The sequence below is a fragment of the Aquarana catesbeiana genome, linkage group LG01 (genome assembly GCF_042186555.1).
Source record: "Aquarana catesbeiana isolate 2022-GZ linkage group LG01, ASM4218655v1, whole genome shotgun sequence".
In the NCBI taxonomy this organism is placed as follows: Eukaryota; Metazoa; Chordata; class Amphibia; order Anura; family Ranidae; genus Aquarana; species Aquarana catesbeiana.
The window spans coordinates 768,872,950-768,899,297 of NC_133324.1; the positions used below are offsets into that span (position 1 = coordinate 768,872,950).

Sequence of the window (26,348 nt, forward strand, 5' to 3'; positions counted from 1 at the left end):
GAGGAGGTCTACTGCTAAAATTACTGCCCTCGATCTGACCTTTGCGGTGATACCTCACATGCATGGTGCAATTGCTGTTTACGTTTGACGACAGACCGCAGCTTGCGTTCGCTTTAGCGCAAGAGCAGGGGGCGACAGGGGTGCTTTTTTTTTCTTTCTTTTTTTATTATTTTTTTGCTTTTTTATCTTATTTTTAAACTGCTCCTTTCATTTTTTTTTTTTTTAATCATTTTTATTGTTATCTCGGGGAATGTAAATATCCCCTATAATAGCAATAGGTAGTGACAGGTACTCTTTTTTGAAAAAATTGGGGTCTATTAGACCCTAGATCTCTCCTCTGCCCTCAAAGCATCTGACCACACCAAGATCGGTGTGATAAAATGCTTCCCCAATTTCCCAATGGCGCTATTTACATCCGGCGAAATCTAAGTCATAAAATGCTCGTAGCTTCCGGTTTCTTAGGCCATAGAGATGTTTGGAGCCACTCTGGTCTCTGATCAGCTCTATGGTCAGCTGGCTGAATCACCTGCTGCATTCTCAGGTTCCCTGTTGAGACAGGAGAGCCAGAGAAAAACACGGAAGACGGTGGGGGGGGGGGGCATTCCCTCCCACGGCTTGTAAAGGCAGTCTAGAGGCTAATTAGCCGCTAGGATTGCTTTTACATGAAAGCCGACCGCTGGCTGAAAAGAATGATACCAAGATGAAACCTAAACCTGCAGGCATCATTCTGGTATAACCACTCAAAGTCGTGAATGGCGTACCTGAAGACAAAAAAATGGTTAACAATAAAGCACGGTAAAGTATAAAAAATTGCAGACCTGAAAAACAAACATGATAAAACATAATAACAATAAAACATTGCAGAATAGAATACAGTAAAAAAGAGCAGAACAATAGAGAGAGAATAGAGAGAGAGAGAACAATAAAACGACAACTATTTTTTTTTATTTTATATTTTTGTATGTGTTTTTTTTTTTGTTTACACTTTTTTTTGTAACTAACTTTTATAACTGTAAACGGTTCCAGGTTCGGGTCTCTCAAAATGCGATGGCATCTTGGGAGACCCTGTGAAAGTGTGTCTAGTCTGTGCAATGCTGTACCCTACGCTAATACTCAACTAGTGAATGGTAGCATTCAAAACATTCACCAATGCAAAGACCAGGATTGTCAGGACAGGAGGGACAATAATAGCGGGTGTCACGCCTATATCCGCGCTTGCTGCAGACACGACATCTTTTTTGGGGGGTTCGTTGGGTAGGGGTACTCGGGAGGACATAAAAATGCCTCTCATGCAGCCGACTGCATTTGGTTGGGGATGTGAATGGGGGAAGTACGGGCGCTGCAGAAGTGGTGGGTTCCCAATTAGGATTGGCGATTGCAGCAGGAAGGGCACTATGGGCACGACGGGCCTGTGTTTGTCTTCTTGGTGGCAGCGGGACACTACTTGTGCTTGCCACCTCACCAGCTTGAACTGCACTTATGGGACTCGCCACATCACCAAGTGTTACTGCAGTGCTGGTTTGACTACGACCGGGGTGTACTAGGCCGCTGGTGCTTGCCAGTTCAATAAAAAGCTTCCAAAAAAACTGTTAGTGATCGCAGGGATCAGGCCTGACTCTGCGAACGCTGCAGTTATGTGTTTAGTGTTTTGTAAGTGACAGTGATCGATCGATACTGCACTTGGGTGGGCTGGGCTGGGCCGGGCGGAGGGGCAAAACGCAGGTGCTAGCAGGTATCTGGGCTGATCCCGCTAACACTGCGTTTTTGGGAACCCTAAACTGCTGGGGACGCTAGTATAGATCTGATCGGACCAGATATTGATCCGTTCAGATACTATACCACTAAGGGAGGTGTACGGTACGTGCGTGGGTGGGTGTTAGCGGTACTGGCGCTAACCTGACGCTGCCTGGGGCTGGTGCTTGCTAGTTCACCAAAATGCTACCAAAAAAACTGTTAGCGATCGCAGGGATCAGGCCTGACTCTGCGAACGCTGCAGTTATGCGTTTAGTGCCTTGTAAGTGACAGTGATCGATCGATACTGCACTTGGGCTGGGCCGGGCGGAGGGACAAAACGCAGGTGCTAGCAGGTATCTGGGCTGATCCCACTAACACTGCGTTTTTGGGAACCCTAAACTGCTGGGGACGCTAGTATAGATCTGATCGGATCAGATATTGATCCGTTCAGATACTATACCACTAAGGGAGGCGTATGCCGCGTGCGTGGGTGTTAGCGGTACTGGCGCTAATCTGCCGCTGCCTGGGGCGACGCATATCACCGCCGGGCGATCGGGGGGCTAAACCTTTATTCGGTAATAAAAGGCGGGTTCCCTGACACTATAAAAAATAAACGAACTAACCAGCGTCACCCGTAACAGTTATACGGTGATCAGTGGTGAAAGGGTTAACTAGGGGGCAATCAAGGGGTTAAACATTTATTAGGTAGTATATGGGGGTCCCTGTCGCTATAAAACGCTGACGGCGAACCTAAATATTTACCTCACTAACTAGCGTCACCAGCGACACTAATACAGCGATCAGAAAAATGATCGCTTAGTGACACTGGTGACAGGGGGTGATCAAGGGGTTAAAACTTTATTAGGGGGGGTTAGGGGGGTATCCTAGACCTACAGGGGGGTAATACTAACTGTCCCAACACTGTAACTGTCACAAACGGACACCAATGCAGTAATCAGAAAAAAACAAAAAAAAACAAAAAACTGCTGGTGTCAGTTTGTGACAGGGAGGGGGGGGTGATTGGGGGGGGGATCGGGGGGCGATCGGGGGGGGAAATCGGGGTGTTTTGTGTGCCTGGCATGTTCTACTGTGTGTGTAGTGTTGTGCACTCACAGTGAAGTCTTCTCTCCTCGGCGCTGCAACGGAAAATACTGAGCCGAGGAGAGATGACATCATTTCCTTTGCTGCTGTTTAGCATACAGCAGCAAAGGAAGTGATCTGATTGTCCGGCGGCGATTGCGAGGGGGGGGCCACGAACGGATGGCCTCCCCCTCACCTCCGATTGCCAGGGGACATAACAGGACCGCCTCGGGCACCGAGGGAGGCAAATCACGTATATGTACGTGATTTTGCCTGCCCGTGCCGCCTTGCCGACGTACATCGGCGTGAGGCGGTCCTTAAGTGGTTAAGCTTTGATAATAAAACCTGGAATCAGATTGGTTTCTATGCAGAGCTGCACCAGATTTTGCACCATGCAGTTTTAGTAAATAACCTCCGTTGCGTTTGTTCAGAGATTTTTTAACCACTTGCCGTCCGCGCTATAGCCAAAAGATGGCTACAGCGCGGACTTAATTTGCCGGGAGGGCGTCCATGGATGTCCTCCCGTACTTGAACGGCCTGCGCGCCCACAAGCAGGGTGCGCGGGGCGCGCTCTGTGATCAGCAAGTCTATGAGACTCGCCTGATTACAGATCATTAATCAAAGCAGAAGCAAATCTGCAGGGGCTGGGCACTGGATGTCCACTGGCATCCACCGATCGTTGGTAAATCACACAGAACGAAGATCTGCCTTTGTAAACAAGGCAGATCTCAGTTCGGACAGGGGGAAGGGATGGATTTTGTGTCCCTGCAAAGCAGGGACTAAAATCCATATCTTTCCCTAGTAAAAGCAGCACATATAGTTCACAAAAACACTGGCTAGACAGTTAACCCTTTGATTGCCCTAGACGTTTAACCCCTTCTCAGCCAGTGTCATTAGTACAGTGACAGTGCATATTTTTAGCACTGATTGTTGAATTAGTGTCACTGGTTCCCGCAAAGTGTTAAAAGTGTGCGATTGTCCAACGCAATATCGCAGTCCCTCTATAAGTCACTGATCCCTGCCATTAAAATAAAAATTCAATAAATATAAACCATAGTTTGTAGACACTATAACATTCATGTAAACTAATCAATATACGCTTATTGGGATTTTTTTTTTTACCATAAACATGTAGCAGAGTACAAATTGGCCTAATTATATAAAGAAATTTGATTTATAACATTTTTATTGGATATGTTTTATGGCAGTAAGTAAAAAATGTTTGTTTTTTTTCCCCAAAATTGTCGGTCTTTTTTTTGTTTATAACGCAAAAAATAAAAACGCAGTGGTGATCAAACACCACTCAAAGAAATTTGTGGGAAAAAAATTACATCAATTTTATTTGGGTACAGCTTGCATGACCACACAATTGTCAGTTAAAGTAATGTAGTGCCGTATCGCAAAAAATGGCCTGGTCAGGAAGGTGGGAAAATTTTCCAGCGGTCAAGTGGTTAAGGAAAATGCAGCATATCTGATCACTGCTTGTACATTTCCAAAACAACCGATGCCTCATATTGTAAAATCACTAATTTTGAGAAAGGACACATCAAATAATTTATGCAAATACTGTCTACCAGGACAGTTAGGTTGCCAATTAAATGCTTTTTATTTATTTATTTCTCATAAATATAATTCATAATTAGTATTTAAATAGTTGAGATATTTCAAAATCTAATGTTCAGTATGTGATACAATTTCATGTTCAGAAAAGAAGGGGCAGTCACTGTTGACCTCTCCACCTGCAGTTGCTAGATACTGGATCTGTCATGTTGACCTTCAGCTTCAATACTTTGAGTCAGTGAACTGGAACAGATATGCAGAAAAGGAAATCTGCCCCTTCTCTGACTTATTAACACACTTGTTTTACATTTTGAGGCAAAGTAATGAAACCTGAGAGTCAGCCTAACAGTTTAGCAACTAGCATTTTTTGAAGGAGATGGACAATGACAGCCCCCATATACAGTGGTGACAGAAAGTATTCAGACCACCTTAAATTTTTCACTGTTATATTGCAGCCATTTGCTTAAATCATTTAAGTTCATTTTTTTCCTCATTAATGTACACACAGCACCCCATATTGACAGAAAAACACAGAATTGTTGACATTTTCGCAGATTTATTAAAAAAGAAAAACTGAAATATCACATGGTCCTAAGTATTCAGACCCTTTGCTGTGACACATATATGTAACTCAGGTGCTGTCCATTTCTTCTGATCATCCTGAGATGGTTCTACACCTTCATTTGAGTGCAGCTGTGTTTTATTATACTGATTGGACTTGATTAGGAAAGCCACAAACCTTTCTACAGAAGACCTTACAGCTCACAGTGCATGTCAGAGCAAATGAGAATCATGAGGTCAAAGGAACTGCCTGAAGAGCTCAGAGACAGAATTGTGGCAAGGCACAAATCTGGCCAAGGTTACAAAAAAATTTCTGCTGCACTTAAAGTTCCTAAGAGCACAGTGGCCTCCATAATCCTTAAATGGAAGACGTTTGGGACGACCAGAACCCTTCCTAGAGCTGGCCGTCCGGCCAAACTGAGCCATCGGGGTAGAAGAGCCTTGGTGAGAGAGGTAAAGAAGAACCCAAAGATCACTGTGGCCGACCTCCAGAGATGCAGTCGGGAGATGGGAGAAAGTTGTAGAAAGTCAACCATCACTGCAGCCCTCGACCAGTCAGGGCTTTATGGCAGAGTGGCCTGACAGAAGCCTCTCCTCAGTGCAAGACACATGAAAGCCCGCATGGAGTTTGCTAAAACAAACACCTGAAGGACTCTGAGATGGTGATAAATAAGATTCTCTGATCTGATGAGACCAAGATAGAACTTTTTGGTCTTAATTCTAAGCGCTATGTGGGGAGAAAACCAGGCACTGCTCATCACCTGTCCAATACAGTCTTAACAGTGAAGCATGGTGGTGGCAGCATCATGCTGTGGGGGTGTTTTTCAGCTGCAGGGACAGGACGACTATTTGCAATCGAAGGAAAGATGAATGCGGCTAAGTACAGGGATATCCTGGACGAAAACCTTCTCCAGAGTGCTCAGGACCTCAGACTGGGCCGAAGGTTTACCTTCCAACAAGACAATGACCCTAAGCACACAGCTAAAAAAACGAAGGAGTGGCTTCACAACAACTCCGTGACTGTTCTTGAATGGCCCAGCCAGAGCCCTGACTTATACCCAATTGAGCATCTCTGGAGAAACCTAAAAATGGCTGTCCACCAACGTTTACCATCCAACCTGACAGAACTGGAGAGGATCTGCAAATCCAGGTGTGAAAAACTTGTTGCATCTTTCCCAAAAAGACTCATGGCTGTATTAGACCAAAAGGGTGCTTCTACTAAATACTGAGCAAAGGGTCTGAATACTTAGGACCATGTGATGTTTCAGTTTTTCTTTTTTTATAAATCTGCAAAAATATCAACAATTCTGTGCTGTGTGTACATTAATGAGGAAAAAAAATTAACTTAAATGACTTTAGCAAATTGCTGCAATATAACAAAGATTGAAAAATTTAAGGGGGTCTGAATACTTTCCGTCCTCACTGTATATCCTAAAGCAGGATTACTTTAAAAGATTCTAACTATATAAAGAGGTAGGACAAACATTTTCATATGTGAATGTATTAGTATCAAACCTCTTTAAACACGTCACATGTGCATCAGCAGGCAAATCCTGGTGCTTATGGGCAGGTTCAGTTTTGCCTTAGGGCACACAGGGAACCCCGAAAATCCAGATAATAATTCATTTAAAATATTGGGCTGCAAGACTGCGTATGACAATCTACAATGCAGATCATGTATTTTATATAGGCTTATTATAGCCTACTGGGTGTTTAAGAAAAAGCTAAATATGCTTTAAGACTCCTAGGGGTATACGTAAAAAAATTTTACAGCAAATTCGCCCAGTGAAAGTACATGTACATTTGTTCTGTATGACTAGGGAAAAAAAAAAACAAACAAATGTTATTATACTAGTTCTGATACTTAGCATCACTTGGTGCAGTATTTTCCACTTTAAATCTATAAAAAAAAACAAAAAACATTCAACTAGCACAGGCGATCGCCTAATACACCCCCTGGGGGTGCCAGATTTTATATGTAAATGGCAGTTGACCAGCTTAGGATTGAGTAAAGGTTCATTTTACAAACTCTAAAACCTTGGTGTCTAACTTGTGGTCCTTTAATACTTATTGTAAGCAGCATGAGAACGATCCCTAGATTCTGGTTCTGTATCATAAAATCTGTTCCATAAGGAGAACCTAGGAACCTGTTGCCCCACTTTGTACTGGGTCCTGCGCAAATTACAAACTGCACTGAACCATGATAACCGCACAGAACCTGAACATAGGCCTGTGGAGAAAAATGTACATTAGAATGGCTTTTGCATGTTAAAAGGTTTAGTTTCTTTCTTTTTGCTGGGCTATTCAATGACTACACTCTTTTTATTTGTTATTATGTTTTATAGCAAATCTTGCACTATGAAATATCAAATGTGGGGACAATGATTTTAAGGGGGTGTTAAAAGCACCAATATTGGAACATTGATTTGTAAAAGAGCTATTATGCAACATGTCCCTAGTTTATCTTTCCAGCAGCATTCATTTTCTTTCTGCAATGATAAGTGATGACAGTCTTTGAAGTCCCTGGGAAGAAAAAAAAAAAAAATCAATTATACGTCAAACACAATTTATAATAATATCCAACTTAGTGTTCCCCACATTTTGTGTACCAGCAGTTTTTCTTTTATTTTGCAATGAACTGGACTTACCCCTACCTAGCCCCAATCAGTATCAGTTCTGTTCTTAAAATTCTAAATCATTTGGTTGCTATGGAGAAATCTGTTTTTTGGTAAGCATGTGTTGATACATTAAGCCCTATGTGGTGTATTTGATTCTTTACACACAAGAGGCTATACTACTTCGGTCTGCAGAGAGCACTAAATACGTTACCAAAAAATGTATATATTGTAGCTTACCAAAACATTAGATTTGGTGGATGCATTTGTTTTCTTTTCTTGGCTTTTCCCCTCTGTTTTCACCTGGTGATCTGGCCAGTAACACACCTCCTGTATTAGAGTGCCTCCACTCTGGATGAAGGAGCACAGAGACACCTTTGGGCAACAGCACTGTTAACCAGTTGGGGCAGTTATACTGCGGCAGGTTGGCTCGGCTGCGTGAATTACCGTACCGGTACACCGCTCATGCCTGCGTGTAGGGGGCGCTTGTGCGCGCCCCCTACTCCCGGGCGCGAGTGATGTACTGGTACGGTGATTCGCGCAGCTGAGCCAACCCACCACAGTATCGGATTTGGCGCACACACCATACACCTCCCTTACTATAATAGTGTTTGAATAGATCAATATCTTTGATCAGATCTATACTAGCGTCTCCAATAGTATAGTGTTCCCAAAAATGCAGCCCAGCGCAGCAGGATCAGCCCAGACACCTGCCAGCACCTGCGCTTAGCCCCTCCGCCCAGCCCACCCAAGTGCAGTATCAATAGATCACTGTCACTTACAAAACAGCACACAAAAATGTAGCATTAGCAGAATCAAGCCTGATCCCTGCTAGCACTAACAGTTAATTTTTTGTAGAGATTCAAGCAGTCGCTGGCAACCAGGTGCTCTTTTACCTATGAGTCACATGAGCTGTACCTATAAATTTAGTGGCCAAAATGTCCAAACAGAGGTACACTAGTGACGAGTCCTACACGATGCTGAGCATGACAGATGAGAGCGAAGGGGAAGCTTCACTGTCAGATTCGGGCTCAGTATACGAACCTGTAGAAAGCAGTGGCACCCTGACAGATAGCTCTGACGGAGTAGCGGTCCCTGCTAAGGTCAGGTGTACCCGACCCTGTTCTTCTGTTGCTGAGGTGCAACAACCGCATGGTTCTCATATGGAGCAGAGAGCCAGTACTAGTGGCGCTCAACCTTCTGGTAAACTGGCAAACACCTGCGGCCTAGTTTGCCCTGGTCATAGACAAACCAGCACTATGGTATTACTTGGTGACGTGGCGAGTTCTATAAATACAGTTCATTCTGGTGTGGTGATTAACACAAGTAGTGCCCCGCTGCCGTCAATAATTTAAAGACAGGCCTGTAGAGACCATAGTGCCCTTCCTGATGCGTTTGCAAATCCTGATTGGCAGCCCACCACTTCTGCAGTGCCCGTATTTCCCCCATTCACTGACCAACCCGGAATTCAGGTTGAAACTGTGGATTTTAGTACCCCTGACTTTTAAAAGCTGTTTTTCAAGGAAGACCTGTACAGATCTATTGTGGACCAAAGCAATTTATATGCTGGTCAATTTATCGCCGCAAATCCAAATTTGACCCTTGCCAATTTGGGGGAGAGAGCCTGCTTGAGGTGTAATAAATTGCTTGCAGTGAAGTGGAGGGACACATGGAATGTTTTCGTTCTGTCCTCCATTCACGCGGACACTAAAATTCCAGGAATAGATCATCACAGCCTACCTTTCCAGACGGTGCTGTCGCCCAACTTCCCCTATTGTTACTGTGTTTTATCGTGTTTGCTTTGCAGGTGTGTCATTCTACTGTTATACTGTACTGTTAGTGTGTTTTATTGTTAACCATTACAGTATTTGCTTTGCAGGTACGTCATTCAGCTGCAGCACGGGTTTGTTTAATTTGACAGCAACAGGGTTTGCTCTCACGATATGTAAATCCGTGACTCCAGCGCCGTAGTTAAGAAAAGAGCATATATGCCGAAGCATAGGGACAAGGGTGGACATTAGGGGCGGATTGCCCCCATGCTTCAGCATATATTTTTATTTACTTTAATTGGCAGAGATTTCTTCATCCACATTGATCGATGTGAATGTAAGAATCTGTTAGGTTCTCTTTTTCGCTCAGCCCATGGTATGAACGAAAAGAAAGAATGATGCATGTATACCCATCATTAGAAGTGGGTGGATGCAGGGCGGTATTCTAATGGTGGGCATACCACTGATCGATGTGAATGGAGGAATCTGTTCTCTTTTTTCATTTAACCCACAGGCTGCACGAAAAAAGAACATTACAATATATGCCCAACAAGGACCAGCCATGTACTGGTATGCTGCTGAACTTTGAGTGGTTATACCAGAATGATGCCTGCAGGTTTAGGTATCATCTTGGTATCGTTTTTTTCAGCCGGCGTTCGACTTTCATGTAGAAGCAATCTTAGCGGCTAATTAGCCGCTAGACTGCTTTTACAAGCAGTGGGAGGAAACACCCTCCCTTCCCGCCGTCCTTCATGGTTTTCTCAGGCTCTTCTGTCACACCGGGGAACCTGAGAATGCAGCTGGTGGTTCCACCAGCTGACCATAGAGCTGATCGGAGATTAGAATGGCTCCAATCATCTTTATGGCCCGAGAAACCGGAAACTACAAGCATTTCATGACTTTGGTTTCGCCGGATATAAACAGCGCCATTGGAAAAGCATCTTATCACACTGATCTTGGTGTGGTTAGATGCTTTAAGGAGAGATCTAGAGTCTAATAGACCCCCAATTTATTTATTTTTTTTTAAAAGGAGGGTACCTGTCATTACATATTGTTATCATAGGGGATATTTACATTCCCTGTGATAATAAAAAAAATGATAAAAAAAATGAAAGGAACATTGTAAAAATAAAATGCAAAATGATTAAAAATAAAATTAAAGCACCCCTGTCCCCCCATGCACGCAAAGGTGAACGCAAGCGTCGGCCTTGTGTTGTATGTAAACAGCATTTGCACCATGCATGTGAGGTTTTACCGCAAACGTCAGATCGAGGGCAGTAATTCTAGCAGAAGATCTCCTCTGTAAATCTAAAGTGGTAACCTGTAAAGGCTTTTAAAAATGTATATAGTTTATTGCTGCTGCACGGGTGTGCTTAATTTTAGCATGTCGTGTTTGGTATCTATGTACTCAGCATAAAATCATCTTTTATAGCTCACCAAAATTTTGGGCAATATAGTGTGTTTTTGTGCATTAACCGCTTACGGACCAGCCGCCGCAGTTATACTGTGAAAGGGTGGCTCCCCTGCCCGAGCCGTCGTAGCTCTAAGTCGGCTCTTTAAGAAGCCTCTGACGGCACACGCACGCCCGAAGCGCGTCCCTGGAGCCGATGCGTGTGCTCGGCGGGCGCAATGACCGCTGGGCACCCGCAATTGCTTGTTACAGAACGAGAATCACCGATCTTTCTTACCCTAGTCAGTACCATCCCCCCTACAGTTATAACACACCTAAGGAACACAGTTAACCCCTTGATTGCCCCCTAGTGTTAACCCCTTCCCTGCCAGTGTCATTTATACAGTAATCAGTGCATTTTTATAGCAATGATCGCTGTATAAATGTCACTGGTCCCAAAAATGTGTCAAAAGTGTCCGGCGTGTCTGCCATAATGTTGCAGTCCTGATAAAAATCGCAGATCACCGCCATTACTAGTAAAAAAAATAAATAAAAATGCCATAAATCTATTCCCTATTTTGTAGACGCTATAACCAATATACGCTCATTGCGATTTTTTTTTTTTTACCATAAATATGCAGAATCGGCCTAAACTGAGGAAAAAAAAAGAACCTCCAAGTGAAAAAGCCCCAGGTGCTGGATAATGCTGAGACGAGTAGAAATGGACGAAGTAATTTGGATGGCTGCACACCGGACAAGATAAGTGCCTTTGATAAATCTGGATCATGGAATACACAATATGTCTGGTGTGCGGCCATCCAGATTACTTTGTCCATTTCTGGTCATTGAGCAGCTAAATCTTCCGGGGCTGAAGTGGTTAAAATTCAAAAAATTTTTTTTTTACCCAAAAAATTGAGTTTGAAAAATCGCTGCTCAAATACTTTGTGAAAAAAATTTGCCACACCCACCATTTTAATCTGTAGGGCCTCCGCTTTAAAAAAATATATATAATGTTTGGGGGTTCAAAGTAATTTTCTAGAAAAAAAAAAAAAAAAGGATTTTTTCATAAACAAAAGTGTCAGAAAGGACTTGGTTGTTCAAGTGGTTAGAAGAGTGGGTGATGTGTGGCATATGCTTCTAATGTTGGGCATGAAATACCAGGACAGTTAAACCCCCTCCCCAAATGACCCCTTTTTAGAAAGTAGACACCCCAAAATATTTCCTGAAAGCATGTTGAGTCCATGGGATTTTTTATATTTTGCCACAAGTTTTGGGAAAATTAAAATGTATTTTTTTATTTTTTACACAAAGTTGTCACTAAATGAGATATTGCTCAAACATGCCATGGGTATATGTGAAGTTACACCCCAAAATACATTCTGCTGCTTCTCCTGAGTACTGGGATACCACATGTGTGACTTTTTGGGAGCCTAGCTGCATACATGACCCCGAAAACCAATCACAGCCTTCAGGATTTCTAAGGGCGTAAAATGGTGATTTTACTCCTCACTAATATCACAGTTTTGGAGGCCCTGAAATGTCAAGATAGCACAAAATCCCCACAAATGACCCCATTTTGGAAAGTAGACACTCCAAGGTATTTGCTAAGAGGCATGTTGAGTATTTTGCAGCTGTCATTTGTTTTTGAAAGTGATGAAAGAAAAAAGGAAAATGTATTTTTTTTTTCTTTTTTCAAATTTCAAAACTTTGTGACAAAAAGCGAGATCTGCAAAATACTCAACATGCCTCTCAGTAAATAGCTTGGGGTGTCTACTTTCCAAAATGGGGTCATGCTATCTTGGCATTTCATAGCCTCCGAAACTGTGATAGGGAGTAAATTTTTTTTGTCATTTTTCAATCACTTGTGACAAAACGTGGTAAAGCAAACCTCCTTTTTAAATCCAAGCAGGGCTCCTCTCTCTCAGATTCCCTTTTGAGTCTCAGGCCAGAGCTCTGCTGTGCTCTCTTCCTGGTCATTTAAAGTCCACCTGAGCGTGGTCTCAAGTGGACCACAACATCCGGACCGGAACAAAGCCTGCCACAGAGGCTGGAAAAACCCGGGCCGGATTCCGGTTCAGTCAGAACACATGCGAGGTGAAATATACCGACTATCCATTACCTCACCTCGCATACCATCACAATAGGCAGTCAAACTAAAAGCTGCATAAATTCCAGTAAATGTACCATAGTTTGTAGACGCTATAACTTTTACGCAAAACAATAAATATACGCTTGTTGACATTTTTTTACCCAAGACATGTGGCTAAATACATTTTGGCCTAAATGTATGACTTAAATTGAGTTTATTGGATTTTTGTTTATAACAAAAAGTAGAAAATATTTTTTTTTCCAAAATTTTCGGTCTTTTTTCGTTTATATAGCAAAAAGTAAAAATTCCAGAGGTGATCAAATACCACCAAAAAAAAGCTCTATTTTTGGGGAAAAAAAAGGACACAAATTTTGTTTGGGTACAGCATTGCATGACTGCGCAATTACCAGTTAAAGCAGCACAGTGCCAAATTGTAAAAAGTACTCTGGTCATTAAGGGGGTAAATCCTTCTGGGGCTGAAGTGATTAATCTGGGGGGAGTGCCAGATATACTAGCAGATTTAGATACAATAACAAATTGAAGCCAAACTCCAGCTCACAATGCAATTACACAAGCAGTTAGAGCAACAGTTTTGTTCCTTCTGGGATAAAGGTTTTACATAAATAAATAAAAAGCTGATCATTTTAGGCACCCCTACCAGTGGTAAATGGTTTATCTCAACACTCTAATTGTTACATTTGCAGCTTGTTCTGTTGAAAAACAATAGACTTATTGGCAGAATCACCAGGTGAAAATAAAGGAAAGAAAGAATAATGAATAAAACGAATACAGCCATCACATCTAAGAATTGGTAATCTATAATATAATAAATGTTTTCTTTTGAGGTTAATACTGCTTTAACTTAAAACACACAATTTACTTATGTCTGTCCTGCTGATAGAGTTCTCTTCACTTCCTATCTGGTAAAAAAGTTTTCCCTGGGACATTAAGAGGGAACCTCTCTCACACTTGGGGCCGTCATTGCTGTCCCTCTGAAAAGTGGCCCATGGTTGACTGCTTTTCAGAGGCATTTGACAGGCTTCTTAGAAGTGATATGTTGCCTCCTGGGAGCCTGTTTTAACCCTCGAAAGCCCACAGCAGAGTGTTGCAACCACATGCATTACAAGCGGTCTGAAAAAAAAAAAAAAAAAACTATGACCAGCTTTACTTTACACTGTGCTCTGCAAAACAGCTGGATGTAGCTTGATCTAGACAGGGTTTGAGCAGCCTCTTCAACAAACATTACATGTGTCCTTAAAGCGTTTGTTACCCTAAAAAAAAATAAAAAATAAAATGGAACCTGTTCCTTTAAAACATGTCATACAGCACAGTGCTTGTGCTGTGTAATTTGGCCCTTTCTATCACCAGAAGTACCTGGCTGATCCTGCCTGGGTCTGCCCTCCCCCTGTAAACTGACCACGGTTTATCATGGCTGCTGAGCCCTGACACCGTGGTCAGTTTACATACCTCCGTCATCCGCAGCTCTCCTTTCTGCTCTCCCCTGTCCTCTCCCTGCCTGTCAGCAAGTCTGTATGTGAGCCACCCCTTCCCCTCCTGCTGCTGCTAAAAATTCTCACACAATCCTCTCTGTTTATTAATGAAAGGTGCCCCTGTGTGTGTGTGCACTTTATAAATAAAATGCCATTTTTTACCTTATTTCACAGCTCCCCTCGGCGCTCACGTGATCAGCTGCCTCTCTCTTCCTCTCCTCCCAACTGATGTCAGTGGGGGATTCTCTGCCCTCCCACTGTAGCTGTCAGATCGAGAGAGGAGAAAGGCGGCTGGTCACGTGAGCACCAAGGGGTGCTCTAAAATAAGGTATAGAACGGCATTTTATGTATAAGGCCCCTATCATTAAACTGAGAGGATTGTGTAGAGACAACAGAGCGGCTTAACAACCACTTTAAGTGCTTAAAGTTGAGCAAGTTGAGCAAAAGTTGAGAACTTTTAGTAGATTTCCCAATAGCCATAAAGAATATTATTCAACTTTATGCACACCAAATCCCTTCCCAAACACAGATCTGGCCTTGTAAAAATAGTGGTGACATGATCATTGTGCTGTACATATTCTGTGCAGAGAGCAGATCTATCTGTAGGGGTGCCTAAGCAGGCTCTCCGCTACAGGCTGTCTGCAGAAAAACTACAGGGAAGGGCAGAGACAAGACCAGTCACCCTGCAGAAATGGACAGCAGCAATGACCGGACAGGATGCACACCAAGATTCAAGAAAATACACATGCCTCATTTACACAGTATTTGCTTATCCCAGAGTTCAGCTTTTGAGTTGTGCTCAGTCCCTCCAGTTCTTCCCAGCTGCACTGCAAACAGTCAAATTTCTGTGCTACTTCTAATTGGGTTGAAATATATACTGCAAAACTTTTCTTACCAGGTCTATTTGTTCTGGAGAAGACAAAGAGAAAGAAGCTCTCACATAAGGGCTGGGCTCTGAACTGTCAGTACTGAACGCGGAACCAGGAACTAAAAGAACCTGTATATGACATATATATTTAAGACATTCAGCATTTATGCACATGGTATGGTAAGCAATAAATTACAAGTAAAGGTGAAGAAGAAGGAGCAATTATGATACAGATTATTCAGCGTATGAAGTGTTATAGAAAATGCCTAACACTATATGATTGGTCTAGCTAAGTATTTTTCTATGTTTGCACTTAAACATTATTATGGTCAATTATTGGTTCTTTTTTTGGTCTATTATTATGGTTATTATGGTCAGACATTCTCCTGACCTTTCAATGCATAAGATTTGCTGTTTATCAATCCCAGCATTTCTATGTGTATCTTTATCTATAGTAATACTCTCCACAGTTAACTTACTTAATAATTCTAGCAAACATGCCCATTCCCATACAAGTTGTTTGGAATCTTGCACTGGCTGCTAGGTTCCCAGAAAGCCAAGAAGATCACACAATATCCTCTTTCATCATTCCTTATTTGGCTTTCAGACCATGCTGATCAAATGATTAGAGTATATAAAAACAAGAAGTCCTAACGGAGACTTCTTCAGTAGTGCTGCCTTGCATATATGACGCTCAATAAACTTGTAAATACTTTTGCTTAAAGTGGTAGTAAAGTTTGGGAGAAAAAAAAAAACTTCCCCCTGCAAGTAAAAGGCATAATGTCCAGTATACTAACACATTATGAACAACTTACCTTAAAACAAAGCTATCCAGCAGCACGCTGTAACCCGCTGACAGGGCTTCTACCTTCAACTGGTCTTTCTTCCGGGTTAGCAGGCTCCGGTCCTTTGAATGACCAAACCGCGATGATGGCTTGCATACGCAAGGTAGTATGCTGTCCCTTCAGAGTGCAATGCACCTGTGCCAGTGACGTCACTGGCTGCAGAAACAATGAATATCTCCTAAACGGTGTACGTTTAGGAGATACTCCTTTTGCCTACAGGTAAGCTTTATTATAAATGGTGTTTACTACCTCTTTAACAACTTCAGCCCTGGAAGATTTGGCTGTTGAATGACCAGGCCGTTTTTTGCGATTCAGCACTGCATCGCTTTAACTAACAATTGACAGTAGGGTAAAACATGCCAACGTACAAATTGCACAATGCAATTATCAGGAGCAAATCAATCGGCCATTATTCTCACACATTTTTGTTGACTTGCAAAAAGTTAAAGAAAAAAAAAAAAATATAGTTATTTTAGTTGCTACCATTTTACTAAACAAATATACAGTATGTATAGGTATCAAAATGATGAACCAATTAAAGATAAACACCATTTAATCCCGTTTATGTAGTCATTAAAAAAAACCCTTTTAGATATAGCATGTTAACCCCTTCAGCCCCGGAAGATTTTACCCCCTTCCTGACCAGAGCACTTTTTGCGATTCGGCACTGCGTCGCTTTAACTGACAATTGCGCAGTCATGCGACGCTGCACCCAAACAAAATTGACGTCCTTTTTTTCCCCACAAATAGAGCCTTCATTTGGTGGTATTTGATCGCCTCTGCGGTTTTTATTTTTTGCGAACAAAAAAAAGCGTCAATTTTTATAAAAAACGCAATATTTTGTACTTTTTGCTATAATAAATATCCCCATTGTTTTTAAAAAAGCTAATTTTTTCTCAGTTTAGGCCGATATGTATTCTTCTACATATTTTTGGTAAAAAAAAAAAATAGAAAATCGCAATAAGCATATATTGATTGGTTTGCGCAAAAGTTATAGCGTCTACAAAATAGGGGACAGATTTATAGCATTTTTATTATTTTTTTTTTTTTTTACTACTAATGGCGGCGATCTGCGATTTTTTATCGGGACTGCGACATTATGGCGGACACATCGGACACTTGACACATAACCGGCAACAATGATTATTGTATTCTGCCAGCGGGCAGATATAGCACAATAGCGCTGTGACGGGAGCGATTCCCCCATCCACCTCGAATGTGTGGATGGGGGAATTGGATCTTTTTTTTTTTTTCAACCCAATGGCTGACTGAAAAAAAAGTGATGTATGGACAGTACGGGGTGATGCATGGGGTGAGTTGAGTGTCTTGTAGTGCAGTTCTCCCTTGTGACAAAACTACTAGGAAGATAGCTTTGCATGTTACTGTTCAGCTCCCACTGGCTATTGAAAATGGGAAAATGCAGAAAATTAATGACTTTTTACTTGCAATATGTAAGCACCATGCTACAGGGAGATTCAGGATGAAAAGTGGTATTCCTACCTTGTTTAATATTTACCTGGTTACTTAATGCTTTTTGCATGATCATTTGATGAGTATCAGGGACACCCTTGATCTTCAGCCACAGGAACATGCCAGCGGAAGGACTGTGCCACTCAGCCAAACCTTTTGAAAGAGACAAAGAAACCATTTATCAATGGAATATAGCTGCCTACTTTTACTGTATCCCTGTACAATCCCAAATCCTCCAATGCAAGTTAAAATCACTTTGTATGAATAGAGATGTTTCCCCTACCAATTACTAATCTTATTTGGAACACTGGCTATCGTATTGATCATGGAAGACTAATGTCAGCATTCCTAGCAATTGTGAAAGTTGGAATATTCAATGTAATAGAGTACTCAGCTGATATCTATTGATAAAGCAGAAATTTATAGATATAATTCATAGCTCTTGATTTCTGTCTCACAAATACTACTGTGTACTAACATGTACTGAATTGTCTAAGTGCTTATCCATTAAAATCTCATCGTATGGTTGTTTTTTGGATCAAACTTCCCATTTTCCCTTTAAGTGTTAAACTTGCAGGTGTGTCAAACTGGCGTCCCTCCAGCTGCGGAACTACAAGTCCCATTATGCCTCTGCCTGTGGGAGTCATGCTCGTAACTGTCAGTCTTACAATGCCTCATGGGACTCGTAGTTTCGCAACAGCTGGAGGGCCGCCAGTTTGAAACCTGTGTTAAAGAATCAGTGCACCCAATGTGTATTTTCGCTTTTGATAGATGCTGTAAAGCTAACCCATTTTAACATTTGTTATATTTCCTGGGGGCAATGTCAGTGATATATTTTATATATATGCGCAACTCACGCATGCGCAGTAGGTAGCCAGGAAGTGAAGCCGCACAGCTTCACTTCCTTATTCTCTTACCGAGGATGGCGGCGGCAGCAGCCGAGAGCCATTGGACGGATCGACATCGCGGGCTCCCTGGACAGGTAAGTGTCCATATATTAAAAGTCAGCAGCTGCAGTATTTGTAGCTGCTGGCTTTTTATTTTTCGCTTTAAGTCCATTTTTTAAATGAACATCACATTAATTTAGCAGTCCACCAACCTGTTAGCCACTTATCTGCAGAAGCGAGTATGGCATCCTTCTGTGATTTGTAGAACTGTATTACCCTGAAAAACCCAGAGACATTAACAAATGTAAATGATCCTTAATATAAAAACGAAGTTAGAGTTTTGTTTTTTTTCACTTCACCATTGAGGATAATGCCTTAATTTCCTTTTGTCACTGGAAGATTCTGCCTCCAGTAGCAAGTTCTCATCATGGCATTGTGTCTGCACCCACTTTCTCTCAGCACCCAATGCATCGTGCCTGAAACCCTCTTCTCTCATCAACCACTACGCTGCACCCACCTTGCCTCAGAACCCATTGTACCTGCAGCTATATTTTTCTCACCACCCACTGCACTTCTCCTTCTCTTGGCATCCACTGTGCCTGCAGTTCCCCTTCTCTCTCTACTCACTGAACCTCGCCACCTGCCTGCACCCCCCCCCCCCACACTTTTCTCACCTTCATCTGTGTGTGCACTTCCCCTCTCTAACCACCACCTGTACAACCCCCCGACCCAACTGTCACCCAATGCTCACATGTACACCACCCCTCCCCTATCCTACTTGCACACTGCCCCCCTAGTCTTACAATCATGCCAGCAACCCTCACTCTCAACATAACATCTGCATGATTCCTGTTTCACCACAACTCCTGCACCAACTCCCCCTGGTTTTCATTACTATGCATGGGCAGTATGTGTAAGCAAGTCATACATCTGGATATGCAAAAATTAAATATGATACAAATTACTGTGGGAACATTAGAGTTGTGGGACTTAGACACAAAACGTACACATATGAATTATCATTCAGGCACATAGGCCTTGCCAGGGTGTGGCTATCGAGGCTGGAGCCCCGAATGTGGAGCCCATAGCCCCGAGTCTGAGGGTCGCGGCTGCGGCATTGGAGGTGGAGGTGGAGGACAGACGAGCGGGCTGGTCGTGGCTGTGGCGGGCGTAATTGGAGGTGGAGGAGAGAAAACCGGGCTGATCGTGGCTGCAGCATTGGAGGTGGAGAAGAGAAGAGCAGGCGGGTCGCGGCGGGTGGCATTGAAGGTGGAGGAAAGACGAGCGGGCAGACAAGCAGAGATGACATCTCTCTCTGCACGCCCGTCACCACTCTTCCGCCCTCACAGCCGGGCCACTTCAAAGTGGGAGTGATGTGCAGCGGGGAGCAGAGAAATGACATAATCACTCACTGCCTGCCACACATCAGCGCTCTTCCACCCTCACAGCGCGGGTCTTTTAAATGTCGGAGGTGCGGCAGGGAGCAGAGAGATTACATCTCTCACTGCCTGCCCCGCATCTCCGCTCTCCTGCCCTCACTAAATGGGCCAGTGCTGCCAGCCTGCCATGAATGTAGCGAAAATGTACATTTGGTAACACTGGCTGGCATGGCAAGTGACAATCTGCAAATGGTGGCAAGTGACAATCTGCAAATGGTGGCAAGTGACGTGGCAAGTGACATGCCCGGGGCTCCCGCTGAATCTGCATTATGGTAAGTTGAACCACTTCATTATATATTACAATGCAACAATAGAAACAATGCGCTTCGATCACCCTGACACCATATCAACCATGGTGCCATGATGATTGAAATGCCAACACCAGCCTTCCTTTGCCTGCAAAGAATTGCTTACCACCGGCATGGTGATTATTTGCACCCTCCACTGCCACATTTGGCACTTTTTGGGTGGGGGAGTGGCTACCTGGTTTTGACAAGTATCCACTCCTCTCGCTTCCGGCTCAGATCACCCCGTTAGTTTAGCTTCCCCTCACATCACAGTCCCCAGAAGACTATGGGACCATTTACAAGGCACAGCGTGGCTCGCACATGCACAGTAGGAAGCTTGTTGTAAAGCCGCAAGATTTCACTTCCTGTTTTCTTTACTTGCTATGCGGACACCTGCACCCGAATGAAGAATCGGTTTGGGTGAGGAAATTGCTGGATCTCTGGACAGGTAAGTCTCCTTATATTAGCAGTCAGCAGCTACAGTATTTTTAGCTGCTGACTTAATTATTTTTTTTTGGGGGGGGGGGGGGGGGCGCCTGGAGCTCCTCTTTAAGGTTTAACACCTTTTTGCGTTCCAGACTCTTGACCCGACCACCCTTTGATAACAAATGGGCTGTGGGTAATTCAATTTGTGCTTAAAGTACATGTTAATACTAACTGAACAATATTTTGTTTGCTAAAGCACTGTGTACCTTACACATCTGCCATCTGTTTTTTTATTAAATATTTGTTTTTCTGTCTACATGTATGTACTTCAGCAATGGCATTTCTCAGGGTGGTTTTCCAGATGGGGACAACAGTGGACCATGTCAAGGTAATGTGTTTACAAATGGAAACATGTTGTTTTCATCAGAAGTCGGTATGACAGGGTGACAATGTCCCTCCTGGGACATTAATTTAACTTAAGTGGATGTAAACCTGATTCATGAAATTTGAGCTGGGCACATATATCTGCAGTGTTTCCTTATTTCTCTTCAAAGCACTATGTCCTGTAGCTGTCTGCTGCTCCATTCTTCTGTTATCAGTCTGATAACTCCTGACCAGTTCTCTGTCACATATGATAAAAGCAGCTGGAGTTTTGTGTTGGGGAGGATGCTATAAATAGATTAGCACAGAGCTGAACTAATCCACAAACAGAGCTGAAAGTCTCTACCTATGAGGAGAGGGTGTGTGTGGCTTTCCTCCAATCAGCTGTCTTGCCTGTATGACCAGGCTTCACTGCAGTGTTAACCAGGAAGAGAAAATCTCCTAACAGGATGTGTACTTTCTAAACAGTATATAAAGATGAAGATAGCAGATATACATGTAAAACTTATGTAGGGAGATTTGTTTCATTCCTGTGTATCATCTGAGGCTGTTCACTTCACTGGGTATATGTGAGGTATATCCACTTTAAGTCTCAGCTAAGGTAGGTAGTATGTATGCTTACACTAACTGCTTGCATGATCTGAGCATTATGTCATGCATATATTTCTACAGGCACAGGACACTGATTTTAAAGATACATGAGAAAAGGAAGTTTCATATTTGTTTAACCCTTTTTATTAGGGTTTTTAAGAAGTATGTATATATGGGTAAGGAATTTTTAATGGAGGCATATTAACGCAAGTCGATTACTACTGAATATCAAAGTTACCAGCACCCAATCAGTGTTTGTCTGAGAAACAGACTTATGTTATATATATACACACTAGTATTGACATCCAGACATCTTTCTTTTGATTGTGGTTAAGACAACATTGTCTTATTTTAAAGGGGGAATGTGAAGGCTATGGTTTTTGTTTAATTACTATTTAATTTGATTATACTTATTTGAGCAATTCTTGTACTAATAAAGAATATTTCGATTTATTTAAGTGTATTTTGATTATAGACCTCTTTGTCTATATCATTTTGTTTTTAACGGACAATGCCTTCTTTGCCTGACGTTTTGTAGACAACATTCACTGTATGCAGCTCTCGTACAATATACAAAGGTTAGGCTCAAAGGTAAAAAAATGAAAATATCTTACAATCAACTTGTAGGAAAACTGAGAATTTGTTCATCATGATGCTGTTCGCACAAGTTACTTACTGTGCAGTCTACTTCCGCTTTACCAGTAACCACAGTATGAGGGCCTACCTAAACAATCCATATCCAATAAGGTAGATCCTTGTATCATATAGTTTTTTGGGTAAATTGGAAAGAAATTAACTTAAATTGAATCTGCTATTTCCAAGTGAGGGTGAACATCTGACCTCCCCCTACCTCTCTGCAATGCAGTGCTTAATGCCAGGCCTACCAATCAACACACCTGAATCACAATGGAGAGAGAGGAGCACAGCCCTCTTGATCAGCATGTCAAAATATACACCTGGGGGACCTGACAAACAATCAAGGCAGCTGCAGAGTGTGGGGAAGGCAAGTACATGCTCACACTCCCAACAGTCAAGTAAACTCATAAAAGCACACACATTTAGATTTCTGTACAGTTCTATCTAAATTTACTAGATTGCATACTGTAATGTAACCAAATCTTTAGTCAAATCCAAAGTAATTTAGCGCCATCATTCAAAATTACTTGTTTAGGGAAAAGTCACATATTTGCTAGTTAAAATAAAAAAGGCAGATTACAATACCTATCAATATGTTCCAGGAAGCCTTCTACACCCCACTTTTGAAGAAGCTGATATGTTATAATCTGTAATTAAAAGGAATAAGTCAATGTTTTGAATTAAACTGCTTATGCAACAGGGAAATTCACAGTTGTTAAAAGTACGCTCAGTGCATTTTTCAAATGTCGTCAAAATATAAAGGCTAAAACATGATTTTATTTCATAGGCTACTTAAAGCTGAACCATAGCCAAAGCCATTGTGTAAAGATCAACCAAACACCACAAAAAGTGCTATGTGCAAAAATAAATTAAGATTAAGATATTGTGCAAGTGTACAAGATTACTATAATTGAAAATTATTTTCTGCAGCTGCTGAACACTCTGTATCACGTCACCATCAGAAATATTTATTTTGTGTAAATAGTGCAGCACTACTGACTCTCATGTGACTATTTAGAAACAAATGCGAACAAATATTCCACCACTGTGCTCTCCCTCCCAATCTCCCTCCTTTCTCTCCACAACTCACAGATGAGATGTTTCCCCTCCGGATATGGTTCGTGATCAAGCAAATACAAATGCAAGAAACATAGTGTTCTCCATTTCACTGATCTATTCCAAATTCCCCTTAAAACATTACACTTACAAGAGTAAAAAGATAAAATCGCTTATCACAGCATTACAAGATGTCCGCTCGCTCACCATTCTGATGGCGTGACATCACGGGCTCGGCTCCTCCCCTCTAGATAGATCATTTTACTCATGATCACGAACCATATCCCAAGAGGAAATATCTCGTCTGTGAGTTGTCTAATGCCCCGTACACACGGTCGGACTTTGTTCGGACATTCCGACAACAAAATCCTAGGATTTTTTCCGACGGATGTTGGCTCAAACTTGTCTTGCATACACACGGTCACACAAAGTTGTCGGAAAATCCGATCGTTCTAAACGCGGTGACGTAAAACACGTACGTCGGGACTATAAACGGGGCAGTGGCCAATAGCTTTCATCTCTTTATTTATTCTGAGCATGCGTGGCACTTTGTCCGTCGGATTTGTGTACACACGATCGGAATTTCCGACAACGGATTTTGTTGTCGGAAAATTTTATCTCCTGCTCTCCAACTTTGTGTGTCGGAAAATCCGATGGAAAATGTCCGATGGAGCCCACACATGGTCGGAATTTCCGACAACATGCTCCGATCGGACATTTTCCATCGGAAAATCCGACCGTGTGTACGGGGCATAAGAGAGATCAGTATTGACAACAGGGTGGAGCAGGAGAAGTGATATTGGAGTGGAGAGAAAGGAGGGAGATTTCATTCAGAGCTTGTTTGGCTCATTGTTGAGGTGAACAGGCATAACAGCTGGCGGAGGTGTACACAGCATATTATATTCAAGAATTTTGGTAGAAGCACAGTGGTGGAATATTTGTTCACAGCAATCAAGAAATCACAGAAGTTGATAAACATATATATGAACTTTTATTTTATTTGATGTATGGAAATTGAATGTGTTGAGATTGATTTATCTAAATAATCACATGAGAGTCGGTAGCGCTGCACTATTTACACAATAAATAGCCAAAGCCATGTTTTTTTCATATGTGGGATACAGTGGGCAGAGTTAAAGCTTTTCCATCCCGTACTCCCACAATGAAAAGTATTATGTGATTGTAGGAGGCTGACATATGAGCAGCTCAGTTTACATTCTGGCACACTGATGTCAACCTACACAAACCAATCAAGACAGTCAAAGACCGACACCAGGTAAAAGCCAAGGAAACAATGCCAGCACTTGACCATTGGAACCAAAGCAAGTATTTTTGCCTTTAGCTCCATTTTAAGGGTTAGAACTTTAGTTGTTTTTTTGTTCTTTAGGAAAAATGTTTTATTAGGTCTTGAAACAAATACAGACACGCTGACTTTAAAGTCAGTAAGGAATACAAGATAAAGAAGCCTCTTCAGGGCTTGAAAATAAATCCACAATATAGGTAAATGTCAACACAGTTATACAAGCACATCCTGAGTTGGATGGGCCCCGCCATGTTATTGCTAACATGATAGCAAGGTGTTACAATCAATCAAGTCAAGTTATAGCTGTGTCAGAACCTAAGTGCACAAGAAATCAGTGCGAAGGATAGAATAGGAGAAGACAGTGAAGGGAGGACTCCCAACTGGGAGATCACCAGAGCCACCAACAGCACAGCAGGTCTACCGGTTGTCATAGGAAGAGTAGAAGTTTAGATGAGGTAGAAAAGTCGATCCAAAAGTACCACAGAGTCAGAAATTTCAGGCAACGGTCATGAAAACTGGTGGTCAATGCCTCCATCCTCATGATTGAGTCAGGTTCCTCTACCCTTTCTCTAATGGTAGGTAAAGTAGACTTTTTCCAAGGTTTAGGAATAAATGCATGATCTGCTGACAGGAGAAATCACATGAAAGCTCCTGATCGTAAGTATGCATTACTGTGCCACTGTACTGTGCACAGTAATGTGCATACATAGGGCCGCATATATGTGGCCTCTCGGCATTAGAGCCCACCCGCCGAGAGACAACATATATGCGTATGGCTGGCGGGAAGTGGTTGATGTATTTTCATGAACAAAGCCATTGCTACTGTAATGCAGGGCTCAAAATTGCAAGTCCTGAGCTAATAGCCGCCCCCACCGAGAAATTAGTGATGGGCCGGCGGGTAAACAGGCAGGCCAGTCAGCAAGCCGGCGGGTGAGTGGGCAGAAGTCAGTGGGCCGGCTGGCGAGTGAACAGGCAGCCAGTCAGCGGGTGGGCAGGCCAGTCAGTGGGTGACGTGGCAAGTGACAAACCGCAATGTGTGGCAGGTGACGTGGAAAGTGACAATCCGCATCGTGTGGCAGGTGACGTAGCAATCCACATCTGGTGGCAGCCAAGTGACAACCTGCAACTTGTGGCAGGTGATGTCGCAAGTGACAATCGGCAATTTGTGGCAGGCATCGTGACAATTGACATACCGCATCTGGTGGCAGGCGATGTGGCAATCCGCATCTGAAGGCAGGTGACGTGGCAAGTGACACGCTGCATCTGGTGGCAGGCGACAATGGCAAATGACACATTCAGGGCTCCCACCGATTCTGCATTATGGTGAGTTTAACCATTTCATTTTATATAACAGTGTATTAATAGGGGGGCGTGGTCTGGACAATGCCAAGTAAGGACGTGTTTCAGTGGAGCTCCCGTCCCATCCTGACCTTTCCAGCCCCAACATCAGCGACACTTTACAGAAAACTATGGCAAGTACTCTGCTGGGAAGCTCAGAGGGAGACATTACAAAAAACAGCTTCCTAAACCACAAGCACTCAAAGAAATTCACAGATATTTCCCTGGTTCACAGGAGGCATCCCCAGCTACTAAGATGGCGGACAGCACGAGGCCCGGCGGACGTGTGAGTGCAGCACCAAGCGCCACACAAACATCCACGGCCTCACTTTGCATGGACAGGGATCTGGATAAAACAAAAGTGTTTCGCTCCGACACACAGGACGCAGCTCCTCCGCATCTTACTCCCCTCACCCTATGGGCGGATGCGGAGCTGAGAGCGCTTCTACAGGCCTTACCTACAAGAGCCGACATTGAAACGCTGGCCAGGAGACTGGAAGCCTCCCACCGCAAAGACATAACCTCCCTGTCAG

General features: G+C 42.7%; 1 protein-coding gene across 3 annotated transcripts in view; it reads right to left on the reverse strand.

Annotated features, from left to right (window-relative positions):
* Positions 1-4,396: 4,396 nt before the first annotated feature.
* Positions 4,397-26,348, reverse strand: part of AADAT (aminoadipate aminotransferase) — a 118,420-nt gene continuing 96,468 nt past the window's right edge. For 2 of the 3 annotated variants that reach the window (XM_073606371.1, XM_073606380.1), the window contains exons 10-14: positions 22,704-22,765; positions 18,571-18,635; positions 17,518-17,624; positions 15,184-15,285; positions 4,397-7,458 (exon numbers count right to left, since the gene is read on the reverse strand). In XM_073606371.1, coding sequence (XP_073462472.1) covers positions 7,414-7,458; positions 15,184-15,285; positions 17,518-17,624; positions 18,571-18,635; positions 22,704-22,765 — 381 coding nt within the window. In that variant the 3' untranslated portion in view covers positions 4,397-7,413. The remainder of the gene's footprint in view (positions 7,459-15,183; positions 15,286-17,517; positions 17,625-18,570; positions 18,636-22,703; positions 22,766-26,348) is intronic. The other variant, XM_073606388.1, reaches the window with a different exon arrangement.